This window comes from Pteropus medius, unplaced genomic scaffold (genome assembly GCF_902729225.1).
Source record: "Pteropus medius unplaced genomic scaffold, Ma_sr-lr_union100, whole genome shotgun sequence".
Classification (NCBI taxonomy): domain Eukaryota; kingdom Metazoa; phylum Chordata; class Mammalia; order Chiroptera; family Pteropodidae; genus Pteropus; species Pteropus medius.
This window is the reverse complement of record NW_024345602.1, coordinates 1,401,162-1,425,014: the sequence shown is the minus strand read 5'-3', so window position 1 is coordinate 1,425,014 and position 23,853 is coordinate 1,401,162. Positions and strand designations below refer to the sequence as shown.

The 23,853-nt window shown below is 43.0% G+C and overlaps 1 protein-coding gene across 3 annotated transcripts in view; it reads left to right on the top strand.

The window, feature by feature from the left end:
- The first annotated feature begins 1,480 nt into the window (after nucleotides 1-1,480).
- RAB43 (RAB43, member RAS oncogene family) overlaps nucleotides 1,481-23,853 on the top strand; it is a 42,842-nt gene continuing 20,469 nt past the window's right edge. The window contains exon 1 of one of the 3 annotated variants that reach the window (XM_039874625.1): nucleotides 1,481-1,906. In XM_039874625.1, the coding sequence (XP_039730559.1) occupies nucleotides 1,703-1,906 (204 nt within the window). In that variant the 5' untranslated portion in view covers nucleotides 1,481-1,702. The remainder of the gene's footprint in view (nucleotides 1,907-23,853) is intronic. The other 2 variants (XM_039874624.1, XM_039874623.1) reach the window with 2 other exon arrangements.

The window sequence follows — 23,853 nt, the reverse complement described above, 5'->3', positions numbered from 1 at the left end:
TGCTCATGTCTGACATATCAAAGCTGTGCTCCCAGAATTGCTTGTGCATAGCATTTTGGAGTTTCCTGTCTGGTACTGTTGGATATTTCCCATGGCAGTGGAGTTCAAACTCTTCCAGAACAAATTACTCTTCCACTTTTATCATGGGTCTATCTTTGCCTCCTCATTCAGTCTCTTCCCTACTTGGCCAGTAAAGCTGGTGAGGGGTCCTCAAGGGTACTGGTCCTGGTGGACTTCCTCTCTGTGGTCTCCTTAAGCTACGAGGCCCCCTTCCTTTTTCTAATGAGCAGGGTATGGATTTTTGTCTGCTCTGTTCACTGATATATTATTCCAAGATCCTAGAATGATACCAAATCTATAGCAGGCATTTAACTTATTGAGTTAAATAGAATTGGAGAGCTATAGTCTCCTTATAAGGGTGCTGTCTGAAGAGGGTAGGAATGTTCTTAATTCTCTTCCATCTAGGTAGCTAGAAAGCCCTTTGGGAAATAGGTTCTATTTTATCTATTTTAAGCTTCTTACAGATATTTGGATCTCATTTTTCTGAGGATCCCTAGCTCACTGGGCCATCTTGGGAGCTGGTCTGCCCTGCCAGAGAACTCCCTACAAACCTCCCCTGTTCCTCTGCTCAGGTTAATCTTTGATGTTTTACAGCTGGGTCAGTTCCCCCAGCTGGACCCATAACCCCAACTGAGCCAGCCCATCCTGAGACATTCAAGCAGCTGCTTCAACAGCTAGGCTGCCTTTTAGAGTTAGTATCTCCCAACTCCTCTTTCTGGCCTAGCCTTCCACCGAACAGGGCTCCCCAATTCTCCTCTCCCTGGAGTCCTGGGAGGTCATCTTGAGTCAGAGTTTCAGGTCCTCTCCACAAGGATTCTGGCCTCCTTCCCAGTTTTGTAGCCAGCTTAATTTCTGGCCTCACCGAAGACTTCTTTCCTACTTGTAGTGTGCCACCAGGCTTCTCCCTTCTTCAGTGCGGCAACATGCTACCACCTCTCCCACTCTTCGTTAGAGAAATTCTGCATTGTTGGCCGTTAGTGTGGGCACTAAGGTGACACTACTGTGGTTGTTCCCTTCCCCAGTGATCGACTCTAGAGGAACCCATTCTGGGTCCAAGTGCTGGGTTAACAGGCCCACGGAGACCCCACCATTCCCTCAAGCCTGCTCCTGACTGTGGGTCTGGAAGAGCAGCAGGTAGGCGAGCCCAGGAAGGCTGACCAGGCCTGGGGAAGGGGGAGGTGGGGCGGCGGCGCCGAGACAAGGACCTGGCTGGAGTCCTGGCTGGAGAGTAGCCTAGGTGAGGAAAGGTCTGAGGTGGGCAATGGTTTGGGGGCTGTGCAGAGGGTGGAATAAATAGGCGAGGGGGGTGTGAGGCGTGCTGGGGGCGGTGCTGAGAGCGGTTCTGAGGGCGGAGTCAGGCTGGGGAGGTGCTGTGGGCAGTGCTTAAGGCGGACCTGAGGGCGGGACTGGCCTGGCTGAGAACTGAGGGCCGGTCGCGAGCTTCGCGGAGGGCCGGGCTAAGGGAGTCCGGGGCGGAGCCCAGGCCGCGGCAGAGGGTCGGCGGGGGCGGGCCCGAGCCTGCGGTCCGCAGCGACCCCGCTTCAGGTGTTGCAGCGGCTCCACGTCGTCAGGCGTCTGCGGCTTCCGTGAGCCCAGGCCGCCCTCAACGTCCCGTGCGGCGGCCCGTGGCTGCCGCGCGGCCATGGCTGGGCCGGGCCCGGGCCCCGGGGACCCAGACGAGCAGTATGATTTTCTGTTCAAGCTGGTGCTGGTGGGCGACGCGAGCGTGGGCAAGACGTGCGTGGTGCAGCGCTTCAAGACCGGCGCCTTCTCTGAGCGCCAAAGCAGCACCATCGGCGTCGACTTCACCATGAAGACGCTGGAGATCCAGGGCAAGCGGGTCAAGGTGGGAGGCGTGGCCTGACTCTCCCCGCCGCTGCGCAGCGGGGGCACCAGGGGCGGCCGGGTCCCCTAGAAGGTTCTCCCTTAGCGGGGGTGAGGGCCACAGCTGGCGTCCACGATTGTCCTGAGGTGTCTGGCAAACCCCTTTCGCTTCTCCTTTCCTTCTTCCTGTCGGAACAGACCTGGCCTTTGGGGTCTGGGCCAAGTTCGGTCCGCAAAGCGCCGGCCTTAGGGAGTGCGTGCGTGCGTGTGTGTGTGTGTGTGTGTATGTGTATGTGTATGTGTATGTGTGTTGGGGGCTAGTGTGAGGGGGAGGCCCTGCCCTCGTGAGCTCACACCCTGGGGGACTTTGCTCCAAAATAACTTCGCCAATGTAAGGCAGTAGAGCGCCTGGCTGTGCCGACCCTTCCCCACCGCGGTCGAAGACCCCAGCTTTGCCCTCGGTGGGGAACCCAGCCAGAAAACTACACCCGCCCCCACGACTAGAGCGATCAGGAAGTAGTTGCGTCTAGGACCAGAAGGCCAAAACTTTTTGTCAGAATTTCCGGCCTGGCCACGCCTCCCTGCAGTCTCTTTGTGAACCTGGTGGTGGAACTTTACTCGACTAGGGCCAGCATTGGGTCCCCTCCCCCAGCTGGAGTTTAATAGAAACTGAAAACTTCACAGATACCGGAAGGTAGGGAAGAGGACCACTCTTTGACAGTGGCTCGGAATAGAAACAGCAGGATGTAGTTGCCACAGTCTTCTGGCAATGGTTTGATAAATATTTGTAATTGATGAATCAGAATTTCTTAACCTGGGTGTCAGCCCTCTCAAACAGAGGAGACGGAAGCCAGGACTGAGCATTGTTCTTGCTCAGTAACTTAACTGCATTGTACAGAAATCCTTTTCCATTCTTTCATGGGTTTGAGTTCACATGATCTCCAGGACAATTCAAGAGCACTGGGCAGGGGCAGTACAGGGTAAATGTTATCTCTGTGTTTTCAATTAGTTGATCCCTGATGCCGCAGATCTCTGCCTCCTTGGTCTGCTGTAAGTCTGCTCATGGTTGCCTTTGGCCTGAATAATTAATTAGCTCTTTGTTTCAGCAAAATTTGGGTGATTTCTCAGTGTTGCCTTTCTCCTGCCCCATCATGGAGAAAAAGTAAGCCAGCAGTCTTTACATGACCACAGTGCACCTAGAGTAGATGTGACTGTGGAAGCAGCAACTACCTGCCTGAAGGGTTATTTTATTTTATTTTCTGGTCTCCTTGGGATACAAAAAAAAGAGCAAGATGTAGCGGGCAGCTTTGAATCATTATTTGGGACCACCCCTTCAGAGTAGGTGGTGAGGGAAGAGCAATGTAATGGGTGGGATGTATCCATGGGTGAGTTTGTACCCTTTGATGATGCCGGCAGCCACAGAGAAAGTGGAGTATTAAAATATGGGCATAAACAGCAGTGTGTTCTTGCAAGCTGTCAGCCTGCTCTCACTCCAGTGTTTGTGGTGACCCATGCTAACGGTGGTCAAGGAGGGGGAAGGGTGTTCTTGTTTACCTGGCAAGATAACAACCTGTGCCCCTTTGGAGCCCAGGGTGTACTGTGTACCCAAGCACAGGTTATGCAATGTAAAACAGGCAGTTCATTATTTCTTTTCCTTACTGTCACCTCCAGATTGTTCTTAGGAGACAAGCAGGTGGGACTAGGAAAGGGAGAAGAGTGGGTATGGTAAAGCTTTTAATAGTTACAATCATTGCCCTTCTTGAGAGTCTGTTGTGTGCCAGCTGTTTTATTGTGTTCTTATTATTAACCCCTTCTTATATAGGATGGACTTGCCCCAGAACACACATCTAGTAAGTGACAGAAGTGGGAATTTTTCTTCCAGTTTTTCTGACTCTAAAGCATTGAGGTTTTTCTTCCTAAACCAGACCATTTCTTAGAATCTGATTGTTTGGAGTAGCAAAGCTCTTGGCAATTATTTACCTCCTCACTTTGCAGTTAGAGAAATCTGTAGCCCAGTGCTCTGAATTAAAACTGAGCAACAGTTGATAGGGGACAGACAGTCTCTCAAGTCAGGATTTGGGGGCTCTACTGACTCATCAGGAGCAAATCATTTTTCCTCTCTCCGAGTCTGTTTTCTCATGTGTAAAATTCCTCTGCTATATCTTCCAGCAGTGTAATTTTTTTTAAATAAGGTTATTGAGGTTTAATTTACACACAGTAAACTTCACCCATTTTTAGATAAAGAGGTCTGTGAACTTGGACAAATTTATACAGTCCTATAACCACCATCACCATTAGGTATAGAATATGTCCGTTAACCCAAAAAGTTCCCTTGTATCCCTTCGTGTCATTGCCCTACCTTCACCCCAGCTCCTGGCAACCACTGATCTATTTTCTGTCCCTATAGTTTCAACAATGTGATTTTAACTGGAACCTTTGATGAACCAGACTTTTTTGTTGTTTCTGCAACAATAAAATTCCACATCAGGGATTTAGTTTAGAACCTTTCCAGGATCTGTCCAAGATCCAACAAGCATCCAGTGTGATCTCCTAAACTTACTTTCCCTGTAATGCTGGCATTTGTTAAAGCTTGAGGATCCTTAGATGTAGATTACTTCGTAGTTTTCCAGCTCCTCTGAGCTCCAGTGCTTGGGAGTATGGTAGGATGAAAGGGGAAGGCCAAAAGGCCACAGGTTCAGAAGAGCCTTAATTAGCTTCTCATGCACCCAGAACAATACTACTTTTATCTAGTTTTATATTGAAGTTCCACTTGTTTTTATTTGACCAGGGAGTTCGGCTGCTAAAAAATAAAGTGTGAAACATCACAGATCTAATTAAATTCCTTTATTTCTATAGTCACTTCCCATTACAAGCAGAATAATATCCAAACTCCTTAGCAAACCCTTGCCTGTCTTGCTGACTTTCTCTCCCTTTGTCCCTCACTCACTACTCTTCAGCCCTTTCTGTCCTTCAAACACACTTGCCTCAGCCCTTTTGTATTTTTGCCCCTGTCTGTCATATTCTGTCCCAAAGGGATCTGTCCCTAGAGCCCCATGTAACTACTGCTTCATCATTTGGCTTCCAATGAGAATCTCACCTCTTAAGAGAGGCCTTCCATGGCCTCTCAGACCCTCCTTCCCATTACAGGATAATTCAAGTGTAAGTTTATAGCACTTACTAGAACTTGAAATTATTTTGTTTATTTGGTTTCCTCTTGTACAGTGTCAGTTCCTTGAAAGCTCAGGGATCCAGTCTATCTTGCATATCAGTGAATTTCCGCACCTATATCGGTGTCAGACAAATGGTGTTAAGTACATGTCTGTTAATTGATTTTTATTTATAGAGGGGAAGCCGAGGCCAAAATAAGTGAAGTGACCAACCTGCCCAAGGCCAAACTAGAACTTAAACCCAGGGTCAGCTTGGCTTCTAAGCCCGGTACCCAGTTTTACACTTGACCACCATTCTGAGTTCCTCTGAGTTCTAATGATGACCCTGAGATTCTGCAAGTTAATTAATCTAGTAAAAGTGCAGTTGTAGCCACTGCTCTTTGAGAGAAGAATGTGGACTTGGCATTTTATAGATGTTCAACAGTAAGGATTGAAAACTCAGTGAATTTCAGAGTGTTTGTCAGCTAACAGAACATCTAGCCAGTCCCAAACAGCTCATGTAGCCTGTTCTACTGGTTAGTAGGCCTTTGTATGTAGTGATGAGTTCCTGTGCCCTATCCCATGTGGATTTCTTCTTCTCTAACTATGCACACTGAACTTCAAGAGTGCTGCTAATCTTTCAAATTATAGAGTCTCTGAGCAGGAATACTGGATTAGAAGTCTAAAGGTCTGGATCTTATGTTCAACCCCACCACAACTGTAGCCAACTCCTTTTCCCTTCTTGGAGCCCCTGGCTTTCTCATTTGTGGAATGGGTCTAATGATCTTTATTCTCCCTGCTTCTTAGGTTGTTGGAAAACTATGGACGTGCTTAAAATAGATTAAATTCCCTTTATATATTTTTAAATACATAATTCATCCACATGGTTTAGAACTTCAAAATTTCAAAGACATGAAAGGGCATTCAGTAAACAAATCTCCTTTCTGTGTTTGTCCCCCAAGCCACCCAGTGCCCTCTAAGAAGAGGCCGTGTTAACTCATTTCTTATCTGCCCTGAAAGTGCTGTTGTAAATAAAACCAAGGAGTCATAACTATAAGGAATTGTTTTATTATTGCTGTTGTTACCATTTTCCTTCCTAAATTAAACAGATTATTTCTTAACCTGCCCTCTCCCACTCCTCCCCGACCTCCCTGTCTGCCAGGAAATCTCAGCAGGTTCTAAATCCTTAAAATATTCTGACTGTTCCTCTACTCACTCTTATCTGGGACAACACAAAGGCCTGTTATGTAAACTTGTTTTTGCCGATCACTGGGGACATTGGCCTTAAGATTACACACAGAAGTTCACCTTATAAAATTGTACCCCATTTATTCAGCTTTCTCTCAGGTTCATTATCCCCTTTTTGGGGCTGCTGCCACAGAAGTAAAGTCTATGCCCTTAGGCCTAGGCCTCCCGAATTTAGGACCTTCACCCTTGACTTTCAAACTTCCCTTGGCGCTAAAGTCATCTTTGTTTTATGGCATTTCCAAAAGGGACAGGATAAAAGGAACCAGCTTCTTTTAAAAGTTTACATCCTCAGGCCTTCCAATCAGGGGTCCACAAGCCTGCATCTGCAAGCCTGTCAGGGGAGGGCTCAATAAAGGAACAGTGTCCTCTGCCAGCACTTCTGTCTAGGAGAAAGCTACCCCTCCAGCCTTCACCCTGAAGCCAGACAACTCAGTTCCTTTCCATATGTTCCTGGCACCTTTCGAGCTGTTGCCTCAGCACTGGAGCTCAGAACAAGTGAGTCCATCACCAAATAAGTCCACATGCAGGCCCCTTAAGAAGAAAGTCTGCGGCTCCCTCAGCCCTCCGTCTCACTCAGCCACAGTCTCCACTGGTTTTCACAGCCAGAAGTTGTGGGGACTTCTCTTCGCAGTACTGGAACCCTAGGCTGGGGAACTTGTAGTGGGGCCGGGATCCCTCACTCTTCCAGGGGAACTTCTGCAGCCAAGATATTTTTCCTGATTCTCAACCACTACACACAGGTGTGGGACCAGCCTGTTTCACATCTCCACCCCTCTTACCAGTCTCAAGGTGTCTTCTTCTTTGTGTTGCCAGTTGTAGGATTTCTGTTCAACTAGACTTCAGGTGACTCCCAATGGTGGCTATTTTGGAGTTTAGTTTTAATTTTGATGTGGTTGTGAGAGGAGGCACAGCATTTACCTATTCTGCCATCTTGACTGGAAGCCTCCTGACTTCTTCAATTTTGATCAGAGATAGTAAAAGAACTGTTAGATAAGAGAGAAGTTCTAGGTCCTGCTAGTTGTCTGAAGAAATCTGTTCTTGAGACCATTGACAACCATCCTTACTGCAAAACAACAGTCTTCAGGCAGCATGTGTAGTGGAAAGACAGTGGAAATGGGACCAGTGTTAGAGCCAAACAGCACCAGGTTAAAATCCTAGTTTTACCACATGGCCTTGGGCACATGACGTCACCACTTCTAATCTGCTTCACCTGCAAATACCCTAGCTTTAAGGACCTGAGGTATAGTGGATCATCAGTAAATGGGAACTGACATTAGCATGGAATCACCTGAGAGAGATTGTGTTGTGGGGAATCAGGAAGTGTGGGGCTGCCCAACTGGCTTTGTTCAGGTTACTTCGCTGATCTCTTATCAGTGAAATGAAGAAAAGATTCCCTGTCTTACCTATCCATATAGGGTTTCTGTGTAAAAAAAAGGCAAGAGCCTGGCCCCTGGGGCAGATCTGGGCAGAGATTTCACACTGGTTAGGGGGTCACAGTGGGACAAGTCACACAAGGCCTTTAGCACCTTGCCTGGTCCGCATTACAGCTCAGTGTCGACATGTCTGTCTCCTTTACTCACTTTTATCTCTTTAGTCTTTAATCTCTTTTGGAATTTCTTCATTTTCCATTGACCTTTTTGTAGTGTTACGTCTATGGTAGGCCCTTGCTGAGGCCTAATGCTGAATGTGGTTTTCTTTCGATGCTTTGAGTGTAAGGAAATAATAGAGTTGAGTAGTAATAGGGCAGCCCTTCCTCTTTCATGTACTGCATCTTCTGTTTTCACCATTATTCTCATACATTGTTCCACTTGATCCTCGCAGTGGCCCTGTGAGAGAGACCCTCATTTTACAGAGGGAGAAATAAAGGCCTGTGTGTAGCAAGTCTGAACCAGAACCTAGCCTTCTAGCTCCTAGTCTGGTGCTTTTTCCTCATTGCTGTATTATGCCCTCTATCACTACCAACATACACATACATGTATGCACACACACATACACACACACACGTATGAAAAGGTCTGGGACAAATTTAATATGTAGACCATCATATATCACTTGTATTTTACATTTTGATGAACAGTGTTAAATGAAAATCCTAATGCCAAGTGCTTATTAAATAAATCCTTATGAATTGGGAGAAATAGTACATATGGCCAGTGAGAACAAAAGAAAAGCTCATTATCTAGAATGACCTACAAAATGCTGCTTTATTGAACATATAGTAACAGAAGCCAAGCAAGTGCTATTAGATAGAGGGCTTCTCTAACCTGCTTCGATGAATTAATAAATAAGGACCACTTATCATTAATAACTCCTGTCTTTATACCATTACAAATATGTCTTCCCCTAATCTCACTTGCAGTGCTTTGCCTTGCAAACCTCCCTTTTCTGGATTAGAAAAGGCAGACTTAATCCTAGGTAAGGTGTGTGAGCATTATCAGTTCTTAGAGGTTTTCACACACGTTCATAGTGATACCATCCCAAATATGAAGTGTAGCTAAAAAGTATAATGGCTGATTTTTAAAAAATGACAACCTAGAAATTAAATGTGTAAGTAGGTGCTGTCCCTTTAAAACTAGTCTCCATTCAAGAGTGTATAAGTATTTCCCAAAAGTTTATAATCAGCTATGATGATCCCTACTCAAAATCTTCAGAACCTGCAACTCTTTCTTTAGGCAGGTCATTCAGAGGTAGATTTGATGACTAATAGCAGAAGGCCACTAGAGACTACCACAGTGTTAGCAGGTCCAAAATGAGGTTTAACCATAAAATCACAATTCTAGTTCACATTAGGCCAGGTGGCTTGCCCAAGGACCGTGAGGGCAATTGCTGTATCTTTTGGGCAGTGACAGGTCATTGGAGTAAGTGTGCTGCCTCCTGATGTGACTACTTTTTAAGGAGACAAGGTTTATTTTGAGTTGGGAGGCCTAAAAAGTTGGTCTCTAGCTCTCAGCTAATAGTGGGTCATTTCCCCTCCCTATGTCAGTTATCTTGTTTGTGACATGAGGATATTGGACTATGCTATCTTTGAAGGATTCATCATTCACTGAAAAAAAAAATTCCTTGTAATTTCAAGCCAGGTAATCCACACCCCTGCCATTTTTATGCCTGAGAAGTGTACAAATCAGATATTTTTAAAATTAAAATATTCTATTTACATTTTCCAGTGAGAAACTTTGACTTTTTTTGTTTTAACTTGTTTTTTACTCTTGGGTTTTAACTCTGTAATGGATACACATATAGTGGGTTGTTTCATGATGAAAAACATGGATCACAGCTCTCAGAATAAACTTCACTTTGCTAGCTATCTGTCATGTTTACATTATAGATGAACTACATAGAAAAAAATCAATTTTATTATTGAAATCACAAGGTAAATACCTCAATATAAACTGACTCTACAGTTTTCTTTGAGTTATTTTCTCCAGAATAAGCCCTTGACAAGTATTGGCTGAATGAACAAGCAAGTGAGCAGGAGCGAAGGGAGAGGCACATCTGGATAGGAAAGTGTCAGTGGATCTGTAAGCACTGCTTCAAGAGTGGGATTCATGCAAAAGTTGGAGGGTACCTGAGCACAGAGCAGGAAATGAATGTGAGGTGAAAAGAGGGACCTTGTGGAAACTCGGGTTTCCCTGATACTGGAAAGGAGAGTGGTAATAGATGGAAGGCCCTGGTGTGTTAAGATGCTTTGGGGCAGTTTGCTCTGCATGTGTATACATGTATGTATATGTCAACAGATTATTATTTTGCTTTACATAAGTTGGCCTTACCTGATTATCCTGCCTAATGTAGCACTTTACCAAGTTCTCTTTTTAAAAAAATCTTTATTGAGATATAATCCATTACCATAAATTTCCCCATTTAAAGTATACAGTTCAGTGATTATGTATGTATGTATGTATGTATGTATGTATGTATGTACTCACCAAGTTGTGCAGCTGTCACCACAATTATCTCAGGATGTTTCCATCACCCCAAAAAGAACCTTGTACCGGTTAGCAGTCACTCACATTCCACCCTCTCCCCAGCCCCTGGCAACCATTTGTCTACCTTCGCTCTCTACAATGTTGCCAACTCGACATTACATATAAACTGAACCACACAATATTAGAGGTTTTCTTGTGTCTAGCTTTTTTTTTTTTTACTCCAAGCATGATGTTTTCAAGGTCTGAGTTACTTTCTTTCCTTTCCTTGTTTTGCTTTGTTTCTAATTCCCAGGACTTACCACCACCCTAAGTCACCCTTGCTTATTTGTTTTCAGGCCTGAGAAGGAATGTGATCTCTGCCTGTGGGCCCACACCTAAACCTGTGCCTTCCCTGTTTGTTGTTGATGAATGACTGAAGCACTCTGCCCTCACTGTTCAGTGACTGACTTTTTCCACGTAACAAAGTATATTTTAGTATTTATTGGATTAATTAGTTGTTTCTCTTTCTTGTCACCTCTAGTAATTTGGAAATATTTATATGCTACTTCTACTTATGTTGTTAAATTTTAAATGCATATTTAAACTTCTATTTTTCTATCTACGGTCTATAATTAATATCTATTTTTTGACCTGAAGAAGACAAGAACCCTGGCATGCTTTTTCTCCCTCCTCATTGCCTCCATCCCTACAACTTCCACATTAAAATCATCTAGGATTTGAATTCCAAAACATTATTAATTTTTTGACATTTTGCATCAATAGTTAGACTTAATTCTAAGTTTTATTTATGGTTTACTTTACTTCTTTGATTTATTTTCGTTTTGTCTGAATTGTTTCTCAAGTGCAAGTCTATAATTGATCAACTTGCAGTAACCACATATCCAAAATTAACTTTATTCCCCTCTCCTCCTTAAATGTTAGCTTGGCTAGATATAGAAATCTACTTAGAAAATAATTTCCTCAGAACTGTGGTGATATTGCACTACTTTAAAGCACCCAATGCTGCTGATATAAAGTCTAAGTCTAGCTAAGTTATTGTTTGTTTGAAGTCAACTTACTTTGTCTTTTCGTAAGCATTTAGGTTTTTTTTTTAAAAAAATGATTTCTGATGTTCTGAAATCTTACCATAGTGTGCCTAAGTTGTGGGATATTTTTCGTCCTGCTCTGAACTCAGTATGTATAATCAATATAAAAATGCCTATATTTTAATTGCACAGGACAGAAGCTAGAACCTAAGTTCTATCCTCAACATCTCTTACTTTTACCTCCATCCTGAAGCTTGTTCTGTTGTGCTTTGTTCTGGACAACCCCTGGGCTCCGCCTTCCAGCTCACTGATTTACTTTTTAGCCGTATCTCTTCTAATAGTCATTTCATCTTTTGGTTTCTTTATTTTGACAATGACATTTTTCATTTCCAAGATCTCCAGTTGGTTCTCTTTCATATCAGTAATATTTTTATTTGGAGGATATTATTCATACTTTTATTTTTCACAACTTTTCACTATGAAAAATTTCAAACATATAGAAAAGTTGAAAGAATAACGCAGTGAACCCCATTCATACTCCACCTAGATTCAACAGCTGTTCATGTTTTGCTGTATTTGCTTAATCTTTCTATGTATGTAATAGAAATATTTTTATTTCAAAGTAAGTTTCAGATATCATGATATTTCACCCCTGGATACATCAACATACAACTTTTAAGAATAAGCATAATACCCCTATCACATCTAAGCAAATCAGTATTCCTATAATAGCATCTACTATCTAGTCCATTTTTAAATTTCTCCAGCTTTCTCCAGAATATGTTCTATAGTGTTTTTCCCCTTGAACCAGAGTCCAGTATGGGTTTAGTCCAGAACAGTGCCTCACTTTTTTTTAACGTCATTGTCTTGTTGTTTTTATTGTCACTTAAGAATCACTTTCTGGATTTGTCTCATGGTTTCCTCGTGGTGTCTTTTCATTTGTTCGTTTATCTCTTATATTGCCTGTAGAGGCCTAATTAGACTTGGGTAGAATGGTTTTGGTGAGAATGACTTATTGGTAATGTTGTATACTCCACATGGCATCACAGCAGACGGCATGTGATGCCAAGCTTAGTCACTTGGTTAGGGTAGTGACCACCAGATTTCTCCATTTATATTTATTGTTAAAGATTCCTCTTTGTTCTGTTAACTTCGTTTCTTGGGCTATCATTTAAGAACCATAGCCTTGAGCTGGCCTTTTCTGTCTGGAGCAGTGGGCAAGTTGAAAAGAGAATCATGCCTAAGACTTGGAAGGTGCTCTGTTGAATTTAATTACAGTTGTTGGCTAGAAGTTACCATATGACACCCTGAGGCATACACTACATGTCAGGGAGATTATTAAATGGCAACAAGTTCACAGTTTATGCATCTATTCAGTAACTATTCTTTCCCAGGCATTGTTGTAAGCACTGATGAAAAAAAAAAGATAAATAAGATACAGCACACATCTGGTTGGGGGAACAGATGTGTAAATAAATAGCATGCAGTGCTATTAATGCTGTTTCTGTAGTGACTGTAATTTCTGAACCAAGAATTGGAACATATGGCCTGACAAGTACATGTGTGTTTATTGTGGTGACAGAAGGACTGAGTATTTAAAACTAGGACTGTTCCATCAAAGCAGGGCCCTGTGGTTGCCATGGCTGTTGTAGGGATGTGTGCTCAATGTTGCAGGGGCACAGAGGAGACAGCAGTCTGCTCTCCCCAGGGTCATAGAGGTAGTGAGGTTTGAGCCTGACCCTAAAAGATAAGTGAGTTTTCCAATGGGGAAAGACAGAAAGGGCTTTGCTACCAACATCATATCTGTACAAAGCCATGGAGGTATGAAAGACAGCATCTGTGTGTTTGTCCAGTCCGGTGTACTTGAAATATGGGGTTAGTGAGCCCATGGGCAGAGGTTAGGACCAGCGTTCTGATCATACTAGTAAGTATGTCAACTGTGTCCTAAGGAAGCACACTGGTCAGCTTTGTCTGGGAGACCCACTGTTTGTCTCTGAGGGTTGACATGGGCTGGAGGCATAATCAGCAGGAATTATGGGGCAGCGAAGGGGTCAAGGCTAGTGGGGCTCCCAGCTTGGCCCATTCTCCATTAATCCAACTAGCAGGGCACAGGAGGGACTGTTCGAGGGAAGGCAAAGTTCACTTTCGTTCATAAGGTATTTGAATCCCTGGTAGGCCAGGCCCTTGCTTATGAGGAGTTTTGGGGGAAAACTGTCTGATGGCAGGCCTGGGGCTTTGGCAGTGCTTGGCTGCTGGGAAAGTGAGGCCTCTCTTGGCTTGGCTTTTCCCATCTCCTTTGAGACACAGAGGGCATTTGAGCCAAGTGATTGGGCCTCCTCTACTAAGCTTTCTCTGCAATCCCACAGTAGGCCCATTTTCTACCCAGCTACCCAGGTGATACTTCACAAAAAAAGAAGCAAGTTGGGGTTTCAGGGAATTATTGTGGAGGCTATGAGGGCTCTACAAAACCATTTACCAAGGAAGTCAGAACTTGTAGTTGTGTCTCTAGGAATGCTGCCATTGCTTGCTTTCAGCATGCACTGTTGCCATGAGGAGCTTGCAGTCTACCCTGTTTGCTGCTGACTCTTCCCTGCTCATCTGGAATGAACTGAGTGGAAGGGCTTCTGGCATCCTGCTTTGAATGGTCACCCTACGTTTCCCCATAGTGCACAAAGTGGCCTGTGAGTGTAGTTTGGGTGGTGACAGGGAAGAGGGCCATGGAGGAAAGGCTTGGATAGTGATAGATGGTCTCAGCTTCCCTGGAGAGGGGAGAAAGGGGTCCCTGGTAAGCTGATGGCCCTTTGTGAGTGACTGGGGCAAGATTCATTGGTCAGAGGTGAGGGTCCTTTCCTACATCATGCCTTTTTCCCACCAAGACTGTTCAGGAAAGGGTTTGACTGATTCCTGCAGAAAATGTAAATCATCAAGATTTCTTAGAAAAAAAAGAAATGGATATGATTTGTGGAGGAACTGTGCATACATTATACGGTATGAGGTTTTAGAGTCAGACAGTGCTCTCTGACACTTCTTTCCTGTGACACTGTGACCCCTCATCTAAAAATAATAAGACTTACCTTCTGGGGCTATTGTGAGGATGAAATGGACCAACAGGCATGAAGCAGTAATAGTGCCAGTGCCTGGAGGTTCCCAAAGCACATTGGAACCCAACCTTCACCCTGTGCTCCCACCAGCCCTGCAAAATAGGGCTTGTCACTGCTGTTCCCAAGTTACTGGTGAGGAAACACAGACTCCAAGAAGCTACTGTGACAATCCTTGATCACTTAGCTGATCTCTGTTTCATTCAAACTGCAGATGGCCCTACCAAGGAGAGCTGCAATGAGACAGAGGACAAAGAAAATATTCTCTGATGCTGGGATCTTGAGTAACTATCTTTAGGGGGTGGGATGAATTTATGCTCAGTGGTCCGTCCCCAGCCTTACTGCCCACTGCAGAGGAGCAGTCTTGCCCATCTAACACTGTCTGTATGAGGTCCATGTTGCTTGCCTCTCCCTGTGTTGCTAGCCCAGCATTCTCACCTTTCTCTTCCTCTCTTGATCTCTGTTTAGTTCCTTGACTGTCTTTAACCTGCTAACATACTGGAGGTTTTGCAGCATTTTACTATTGTCCTAACAGTACACCCATGTCTCGGGCTGTGGCTTTTTTGCAAGCCTGGGCCAAGCTCTTCCCTTGGAGAACTGAGCCAAGAGAAGTGACAATGTTGGCTTGGAGGAGTAGCCCACAAACAACACTTCCTGGTTCTACTCACCACATCCCAAGACACCATGAAAAATAGCCCAGGAACTCGTATTTGGGTCTGTCTGTCCAGTTTTCAGAGTTTTGTCCTCAGAACTAAGTTTTCCAAGGTCCTTTTCTACTATGAGTAGCAAAGAACTTTCCATTACCTGCTTTGTCACGCAGGAGAAAGACTGTTCAAATACAATCCTCTTTTCTTTCCACTGGGACGGGCAGTGCTGGACACAGATTCTGAGAACTGAACCATGTATGCTTTTAACATAATAAGCAGCATTGATTTCCCACTGGGGCATATGCATACTCACTTCATAAGAATAGCAGCCATGAGACCCTGGAAAGTAGTTTGAACCTCACCACGCCTCTGGTCTCCTCACTGGCCTGACTACCAGGACCTGCTTTCGGAAGGCTTCCTTCCTTGTTGAGCACCTGCTGTGCACCAGATTACTGGTGGCACAAAGGAATAAGGTGGGGTCTCTCCTCTCAAGAGTCCGTTCTGGATAGTGAGAAACAGACTTACAAACCAGAAGCCACCATGCAAACAGCCCTAGGGCAGTTCCCATTATGAAGCCCATTTTGTTTGGCCTACAGAATGGCAATTTGCTTGTTTGTATTTTTATTGTATTTGCTTTAGGCAGGATATTCTTTTCTGTCAGCTTGCTGTATTTTATATTCCCTGCCTGGCCCCCAAAGACATTCAACATGTCTATGGGAGCATGAAAGAAAGGAGAATGAATCTGCTTAGGGTTGGAGCCCAGGCTAATGTCAAGGAAAGCTCTACTAACTAGGTGACTTTGGAACTGGGGTCCTGAAGGTTAGGTAGGAGTTTACCGAAATGGCAAGATGAATACAGCCTATCCTAGAAAAAGGAGATAATGACAAGAATGATAATACCCCATCATGGGTGTGGGGACTCAGAGGGACAGTATAAACTGGGAGTCATTAGATGTGGAGCGTAGAGGAGAAAATAAACCTCATGGAGACTGTGCTTCCCCGACTGAGGCAACAGTTGGTGGACCAGAGCCTGCCTGCCACCAAGGCAAAAGAAGGACCAAAACCAGGCCTTTTGAAACCCCCACCCCACTCTACCCCTTTGAAACTTACCACCTCCTGCTGAGTGAGAAGGGGTCAGTTCCTGTCTTCTGAGCCGATGCCTTCTGGGAGCCATTTCCATCCTAGCTGGGCCTCGCTCGTACCCTCTGTGCCAAGCAGATGCTTCTGGGCTTTGCTTTAGATAAGAGTAGCCCAGGGAATTTCCTCTAAAGAGAAAAACTGGCAGGGAAGGGTTAGAGAAGCTGACAGTGTGCCAAGTGGGAGGTTAGAGAGTTAGGGAGAGAAGGCTCAGGTATAATTCACAGTACAAAGTCCCTGTATATTTGTCAAGTGAAAGTGCAGGAAGAGAACTTCCAGGTGGTAGGGGTGGTAGGTGGAGAAGTAGGCAAGGTAGGGTGGCGGTTTCAACTTAGCAGATGTTCTAAGTAGTTTAAGGCTGATTATGTGATCTGGTAGTGAAATATTCCGAGTCTCATCAGGATGCGAATTACCCAACAGTTAGCTTTCCTAAACTAGGGCTTAGAGTCTAGCTACTAGATGAAGAGCAGATGGGGCAGGGTAACAGGCTCTGAGGGCAGAAATGGTACTCATCCATTCAATATATATTTACTGAGCGCCTTCTGCATGCCAGGCACTATGCTGAGTGTTGGACACATGCAGAAAGCCAGACGGACACATGCAGAAAGCCAGACAGACACAGCCTCTGCCCTTGTGAAACTCATATGAGGGAGACACAGTTAATATTTAAAAAGTGCAAGTTGGATGTGCATTATGGCAGGCAGCGGAGTGCACTGAAGAAAAATAAATTGAGGTGAGGGGATAATATGGGCTGCTCTTTTAAAAAAGGGTAGTCATGATAGGACTGTCGGCAGAGGCGATATTTGAATGTAGATTGGAATGAAGGGAAGAAGTCGGCATGTGGAGAAGAGCACTTCAGGGGAAACATCAGGGCAAGCATTTTGACATAGAGACCTCAAGGAGTTGACTCAAGGACCGGTAAGGAGGCAAATATACTGTGGTGAGGCTACAGAAGGTAAAGTTGGATCCTGTGGGTCCTTTTATCTGGGTCCTAAGAACCTAGGGGATGCCACTTGAGGGGGAGTGCAGAGGAGTGACAGGATTTCAACACTGTTTTAGCAACTTCACATTGGCAGCTATGTCGTCAATTGGGAACATAGGCAGAAGGCTGAGCAGGTTTAAGGCTGTCTTCAGTGACCTGGTGTCAGGCTAGGTAGAGGCAGTGGCAAGTATGAATGGGAGGGAGCAACAAAGGCAGAAGAGTGGAGACTCAGTGCCTTTGGTTTACTGCTCACCAGGCCCCTGCTGAGGACTAGAAACAGGGAGGTAGGCAGAGAGACAGACAGACAGACAGGCTTAGACTCACTTTTGTGCTGAATGCCTTCAGAACCAACCTTTCTCCTCTGTGACATTGGGCTTTTGGTCTCTGCAGGTCCAAGTGAAGATTCTGTGAGATGTCCCACATGCCACTCCAGAACCCCACAGTTTCTACACGGTTGGCTTTGCTCTGGTTTCTGAGACCTAGAGCTTAGAGGACTAACCGTCCTTTCTAATAGATAGTTCAGGATGATGCTAGTCAGCTTGCCTGCCTTCTCAAGTAGCTAAGGTGGCTGATCAGACGCATTAAACTTTTCACCTGGTCTCCCTTGGGGCCCTGCCTGATGGCAGGCCAAAGGCTTTGGCAGTGCTGGGAAAGTGGGGCTTCTCTAGCTTAGCTTTTCCCGCCTCCTTTGAAACACAGAGGGCATTTGGACCAAGTAGTTGGGCCTCCTATACTAATCCTTCTCTATAATCCCACAGTGGGCTGATTCTCTACCCAGCTACCCGTGTGATATTTCGTAAACACCAATCAGAACACATCTTGTCTTAGCTTGAGTTTTTCCTGGAAAATAGCCTGAGACAAGGGCTTGCATGTAGCTTACTTGTTTTGGGGTCTAGAGAGAGAAGAAAGGAAATGTTATACAAGGTTGCATTCTAAAGTTGGTCACTGCCATGGGCAAGTAGGGTTTAATCTGGCCTGAGCATCCTTTACCCCTGGCAAAGGGTTGATCCAAAGGGTGGTACATCCCTGTCACTTCTGGGTTATAAAAACATGAGTGCTTGGTGATTTCCAATAGACCTCCTGGGCAAGAATCAGAGGCTACATGGCAGGCAACAAGGCATGCCAGGTGCTGCAAGGAGTTTTAAGTTGTTATACTGTGTGAAGCTGGTTGCTGCTGTGATGGCCGGAGTACAAGGTGAACTGCTAAGATATGTGAAGTAGAATAAAAGAGGCGTCTGATACATATTTCCCTTCTTCAGACAATGTCCAATGGCTTCCCATTGCAATAAAAATAAAATTCACTCTTGACGTTGGCCTACAAGATCGTACATGCTCTAGCTTCCTCTGACTGCATCTCCTTCCAAATTCCTTCTTTGCCGCCATCTGTCCACACTGCCCTTTCTGTATCTCGAACATGGCTAACTTTGTCCTGTTTCTGGGCCTTTGCTCTCTTTCCTCTGCCTGAACATTGTCCCAATGGCTCTTCCTCATCAGGCCTCAGCTCAAGTGTCACCTTCCATGACCACCCTAGGAGTCCCCCAGACCGGGAGGTTCCTCCCATTACTTTGATTTTCTTTAGAGTGCTCGTTATCCCCCTCTGCAAGTATCCTATTTACATTCTTCTTGTCTGCCTCTTTTTACTAGAATGTGAACTCTGTTTTTGTTTCATTCCCTGCAATAGCTCCAGTTCCTAAACGGGCTGGGACATGGCAGAAGCTCAGTACATAATGACCTGTGCACACAACCCAATGTATTTTTCTTTGGGCACTTTATATATTCTGCTTTGTATTAAAGTTTCTTTGTATATATTAAAAATACTAGCCAAAAATTGTAATAGCTCAGTAGATAGTATTAAATTGATGCGTTTATCCAGCACCTTCTCTGTGCTAGGCACTGTGCACATTGAATCTGTTATTTTACCTTTCCAGCACCTTGTTTTACAATGAAACACTGAATTAAGTTTTAGCCCAGAGACACCAAGCTGGCAGATCTCAGAACTGGTTTATGATCTCAAGCCTGTTGGACTCCAGAGCACTGACAAGGCTCTTTATTTTCCCCTTTCTTTAATATGGGAGAATATGATAAGAATACTACTAGTCCTGAAAAGGATCTACTTTCTAAAAATATCTCCTCCATTACTGCCCAAATTTCACCAATTGGTTGACCTAGATAATGTAATCTGTAGCTGTTTTGTTGGTTTTTAATTTAGTTTTTATTTTTATCAGAGTTATACTCATGTATGGTTTAAAGAGTCATTTGGTTCAACCAGGCTTGTTACAAAAAGGTCTCCTAATACCCCTAACCCCAGTCTACAGGGGCAATCACTTGCAACTCTTTAGTTGATAGGGTTTTTCTATTTTTCTTGCTTATATTGCTCCCACCTCATTATAGGCATAATCTGTTGACTTCCCGCTTTGGAAGATGAGGGTTTAACTAACTCTCAGCACCACCTCAGCCCCCGTCACACACATACACCCTTTGCATCCTCCCAATAGACGTGTGGTAATACTGACTAGATCAGCATTAAGTTCCTTTCAACTCTATTCTTGAAATATATCCCAAATTCAATCACTTCTCCCTACTTTTTACTGCTACCGTCCTGGTCCAACCACCATGTCTTACCTAGATTATGGCCATAGCCTCCTAATTGGTCTCCTCATTTCTGTCCTAGTTCTCCTTTGATCTGTTCTCAGTACAGCAATCAGAATGATCCTGTTAAAAAGTAAATCTGATTAGCTTAAAATTCCTGTGGCTTCCCACCTTCACTTAGAATGAAGGCCAGAGTTCTTACTATGGTCTATAACAGCAGTCGTCAACCTTTTTGGCACCAGGGACCGTTGCTCCTATGAGAATTTAATGCCTGATGATCTGAGGTGGATCTGAGGCGGTGATGCTGGCACTGGGGAGCAACTGTAAATACAGATGAAGCTTCGCTCAGTTGCCTGCCACTTACTCCTGCTGTGTGGCCTGGTTCTTAAAAGGCCACGGACTGGTACTGGTCAGTACTGGTTCCCTGACCTATAAGGCACTGCATAATCTTGCTCCCTTGATACTTCTCTGTCATTCCTTCTTACTCTTTCCCTTTTTACTCTGTTCCAAATACAATGATCTTCTTACTTGCTTTGAATGTACTAGTCATATCTACCTCAGGACCTTTACACTTGCTCTACTTCTCCCTAGAATGTTGTCTGCTAGACATCTTTATAGTGATTTTCCTGCACAGCTAGATATCTGCACAGTTAGCTAATTTTCTTCAGATCTTTATCTAATAGTTATTTCAAGAAGGATTTCTTTGGCCATCCTATCTAAAACTTCATTCCTCACCATTCCTCATAATTTCTTCCCCTGCTTGTTTTTTCCTTCTTATCACTATTCAGAAAACTTGCCATTTTTATTAACTTATTTTATAATAAATATTTTTATATTATATGTTTATATATAAATATATTTTATAATAAATATAAATTTAAACTTTTTTTCAATTACAGTTGGCATAAAATATTATTTTAGTTTCAGATGTACAACATTGTGATTATTTATATAACGTATGAAGTGATCAATCCAGTAAATCTAGTACCCATCTGACACCATACATAGTTATTACAATATTATTGACTATGCTATATTTTACATGACTATTTTGTAACTACCAATTTGTACCTCTTAATTTTTTCTGCCCATCAACCATCCCCCAACTCTCTTCCCATCTGGCAATCATCAGTTTGTTCTTTATCTCTATGAATTTGTTTCTGTTTTGTTTGTTCATTTATTCTGTTTTTTAGATTCCACATATAAATGAAATCATATGGTATATGTCTTTCTCTGACTTATTTCACTTAGTACAATACCCTCTGGGTCCATGTTGTTGCAGATAGCAAGATTTCATTCTTTTTTGTGGCTGAGTAATATTTCATTGTGTATATGTACCACCTCTTTATCTCTTCATCCATTGATGGACACTAGGATGTCTCCATATATTGGCTACTGTAAATAATGCTGCAATGAAAATATGGATTCACCTGTCCCTTCACAGTGGTATTTTTGGTTTCTTTGCATAAATACCCAGAAGTGGAATTACTGCGTCCTTCTTGTCTCCTTTTATAGCCTTTGTTTTAAAGCCAATTTTGTCTGGTATAAGAACTGCCACCCAGCTTTTGTTTGTTTCCATTTTCATAAACTGTCTTTTTCCATTAATTTACTTTCAGTCTGTGTGTGTCTTTGGATCTGAAGTGAGTGTCTTATAGGCAGCATATGTAAGAGTCATGTTTTCTTATCCATTCAGCTACCCTATGTCTTTTGATTGGAGCATTTAACCCATTTACATTTAAAGTAATTGTTGATAGGTGTGTAGTTATTGCCATTTTATTAATATTTTTAATCTTTTTTCTTTTTAAGGAAGTTCTTCTAACATTTCTTATAATACTAGTTTGGTGATGATGAGCTCCTTCAGCTCTTTCTTCTCTAGGAACCTCTTTATCTCTCTTTCTGTTCTAAATGATAACCTTGCTGGGTAGAGGTAATCTTTGTTGCAGGGCCTTGCTATTTATCAATGAATATTTCCTGCCAATCCCTACTGGCCTGTAAAACTTTGTTGAGAAATCAGCTGACAGTGTTATGGGAGCTTCCTTATAGATAACTGCTTTTCTCTTGCTGCTTTTAAGATTCTCTCTTTGTCTTTATCCTTTGGCATTTTAATTGTGATGTGTCTTGCTGTGGGACTCTTTGTGTTCATCTTGTTTGGGACTATCTGTGCTTCCTGGACTTGCGTGTCTATTTCCTTCACCATGTTAGGGAAGTTTTCCATTGTTATTTCTTCAAATAAGTTTTCAATTCCTTGCTCATTCTCTTCTCCTTCTGGTAACCCTATGATGCGAATGTTGCTACTCTTTATATTGTACCAGAGGCCCCTTAAACAATTCTCATTTTTTGGATTCCTTTTTCTTGTTAACATTCTGATTGGGTGTTTTCTGCTACCTTATCTTCCAAATCGCTGATTTGATCCTCTGCTTATCTAATCTACTATTGATTCCTTCTAATGTATTCTTCATTTCAGTTATTATATTCTTCATTTCTGACTGTTTGTTTTGTATCTCCTTTTTTATATTTCCTATATCTTTGTTGAATTTTTCACTGATATCATCGAGCATCCTTATGACCAGTGTTTTGAACTCTGTCTGTGTTTGTCTCCATTTTGTTTAGTTCTTTTTCTGGAGCTGTGTTCTATTCTTTCATTTGGGATATGTTTCCTCGTATCCTAATTTTGGCTACTTCCTGTGTTTGTTTCTATGTATTAGGTAGATCTGCTGTGTCTTCCAGTCTTGTTATAGTCACCTTATTTAGCAAGTGTTCTGTGGGGGCCCAGTGGTGCAGTCTCCCAGGTCACCTGAGCTGGCTGCTCCAGGGATGTGCCTTGTGTGGGTTATATGTGCCCTCTTGTTGTGGTTGAGCCTTGATTGCTATTGGCACATCAGTGAGAGGGATTGACCCTCGGCCTGATTGGTTTTGAGGACTATCTGTGACTACAGTGGAAGAGATGAGATTTTTTTTTGTTTGGTTTTGTTTTTTAACTTTTAAAATTTTCACTTCTAAGAAAGTATCTCTTTTTGTATTTACATTATACAATTCAATGAGGTTTTTTTTTTTTTGTTATACTTGGTGTACAATAATATATTAGTTTCAGTTGCACCACATAGTGATTATAGAGATCTATATAACTCACAAAATGATCACCCTACTAAATCTAGTACCCCTTTTCCCCCTTACATATTTATTACATTATTAACTATTTTCCTTATGCTGCACTTTATATCTCCATGTCTATTCTGCAACTATTCATTTGTACTTTGCCCTTTTTTGCCATCACCCCCACCTTCTCCCATCTAGTAGCCCTCAAAATATTCTGTATCTCTGAGTTTATTTCTATTTTTGTTGTTGTCATTTATTTCATTATTTAGGTTCCATATGTACATGAAATCATGTCTTTTAATCTGATGTGAGTTTCTTGTAGACTGTGTATGTAGGGGTCTTGTTTTCTTATCCATTCAGCCACTCTCTCTTTTGGTTTGAGCATAATTCTATTCCATTTGAGGCACTTGTTGATAAGAATGTAGTTATTACCATCCTTTATTCATGTTTTTGATACATGTTTTTTCTTCTTAAAGAAGTTCCTCCAATATTTCCTGTAATACTCGCTTGGTGGTGCTAAATTCCTTTAGATTATTTTTGTCTGGGAAGCTCTTTATCTGTCCTTCGGCTCTAAATGATAGCTGTGCTAAATAAAGTATTCTTGATGGTAGATCCTGGGTTTTCATCACGTTGAATATTTTGTGTCAGGCCCTCTGTCTTGCATAGTTTCTTTTGAGAAATCGGCTGCCAGTCTTATGGGTGCACTCTTGTAGGTAACTAACTGCTTTTCTCTTGCCACTTTTAAGATTCTTTGTATTTAACTTTTGGCATTTTAATTATGATGTATCTCGGTGTAGGCCTCTTTGGGTTCATCTTGTTTGGGACTCTCAGAGCTTCCTGGGGTATGTCTAGTTCCTTTACCAGGTTAGGGAAGTTTTCCATCATTATTTCTTCAAATAGCTCTTCAAATTCTTGTTTTCCTTCAAGTATCTTTATGACACAGATATTTTTACATTTAATTGTGTCCTATAAGCTCCTTAAATTATTATTGTAGTCTTGGCTTCTTTTTTCTTGCTATTCTGATTGAGTGTCCTTGGCTTCCCCATCCTCTATATTGGTCATTTGATCCTCTTCATCCA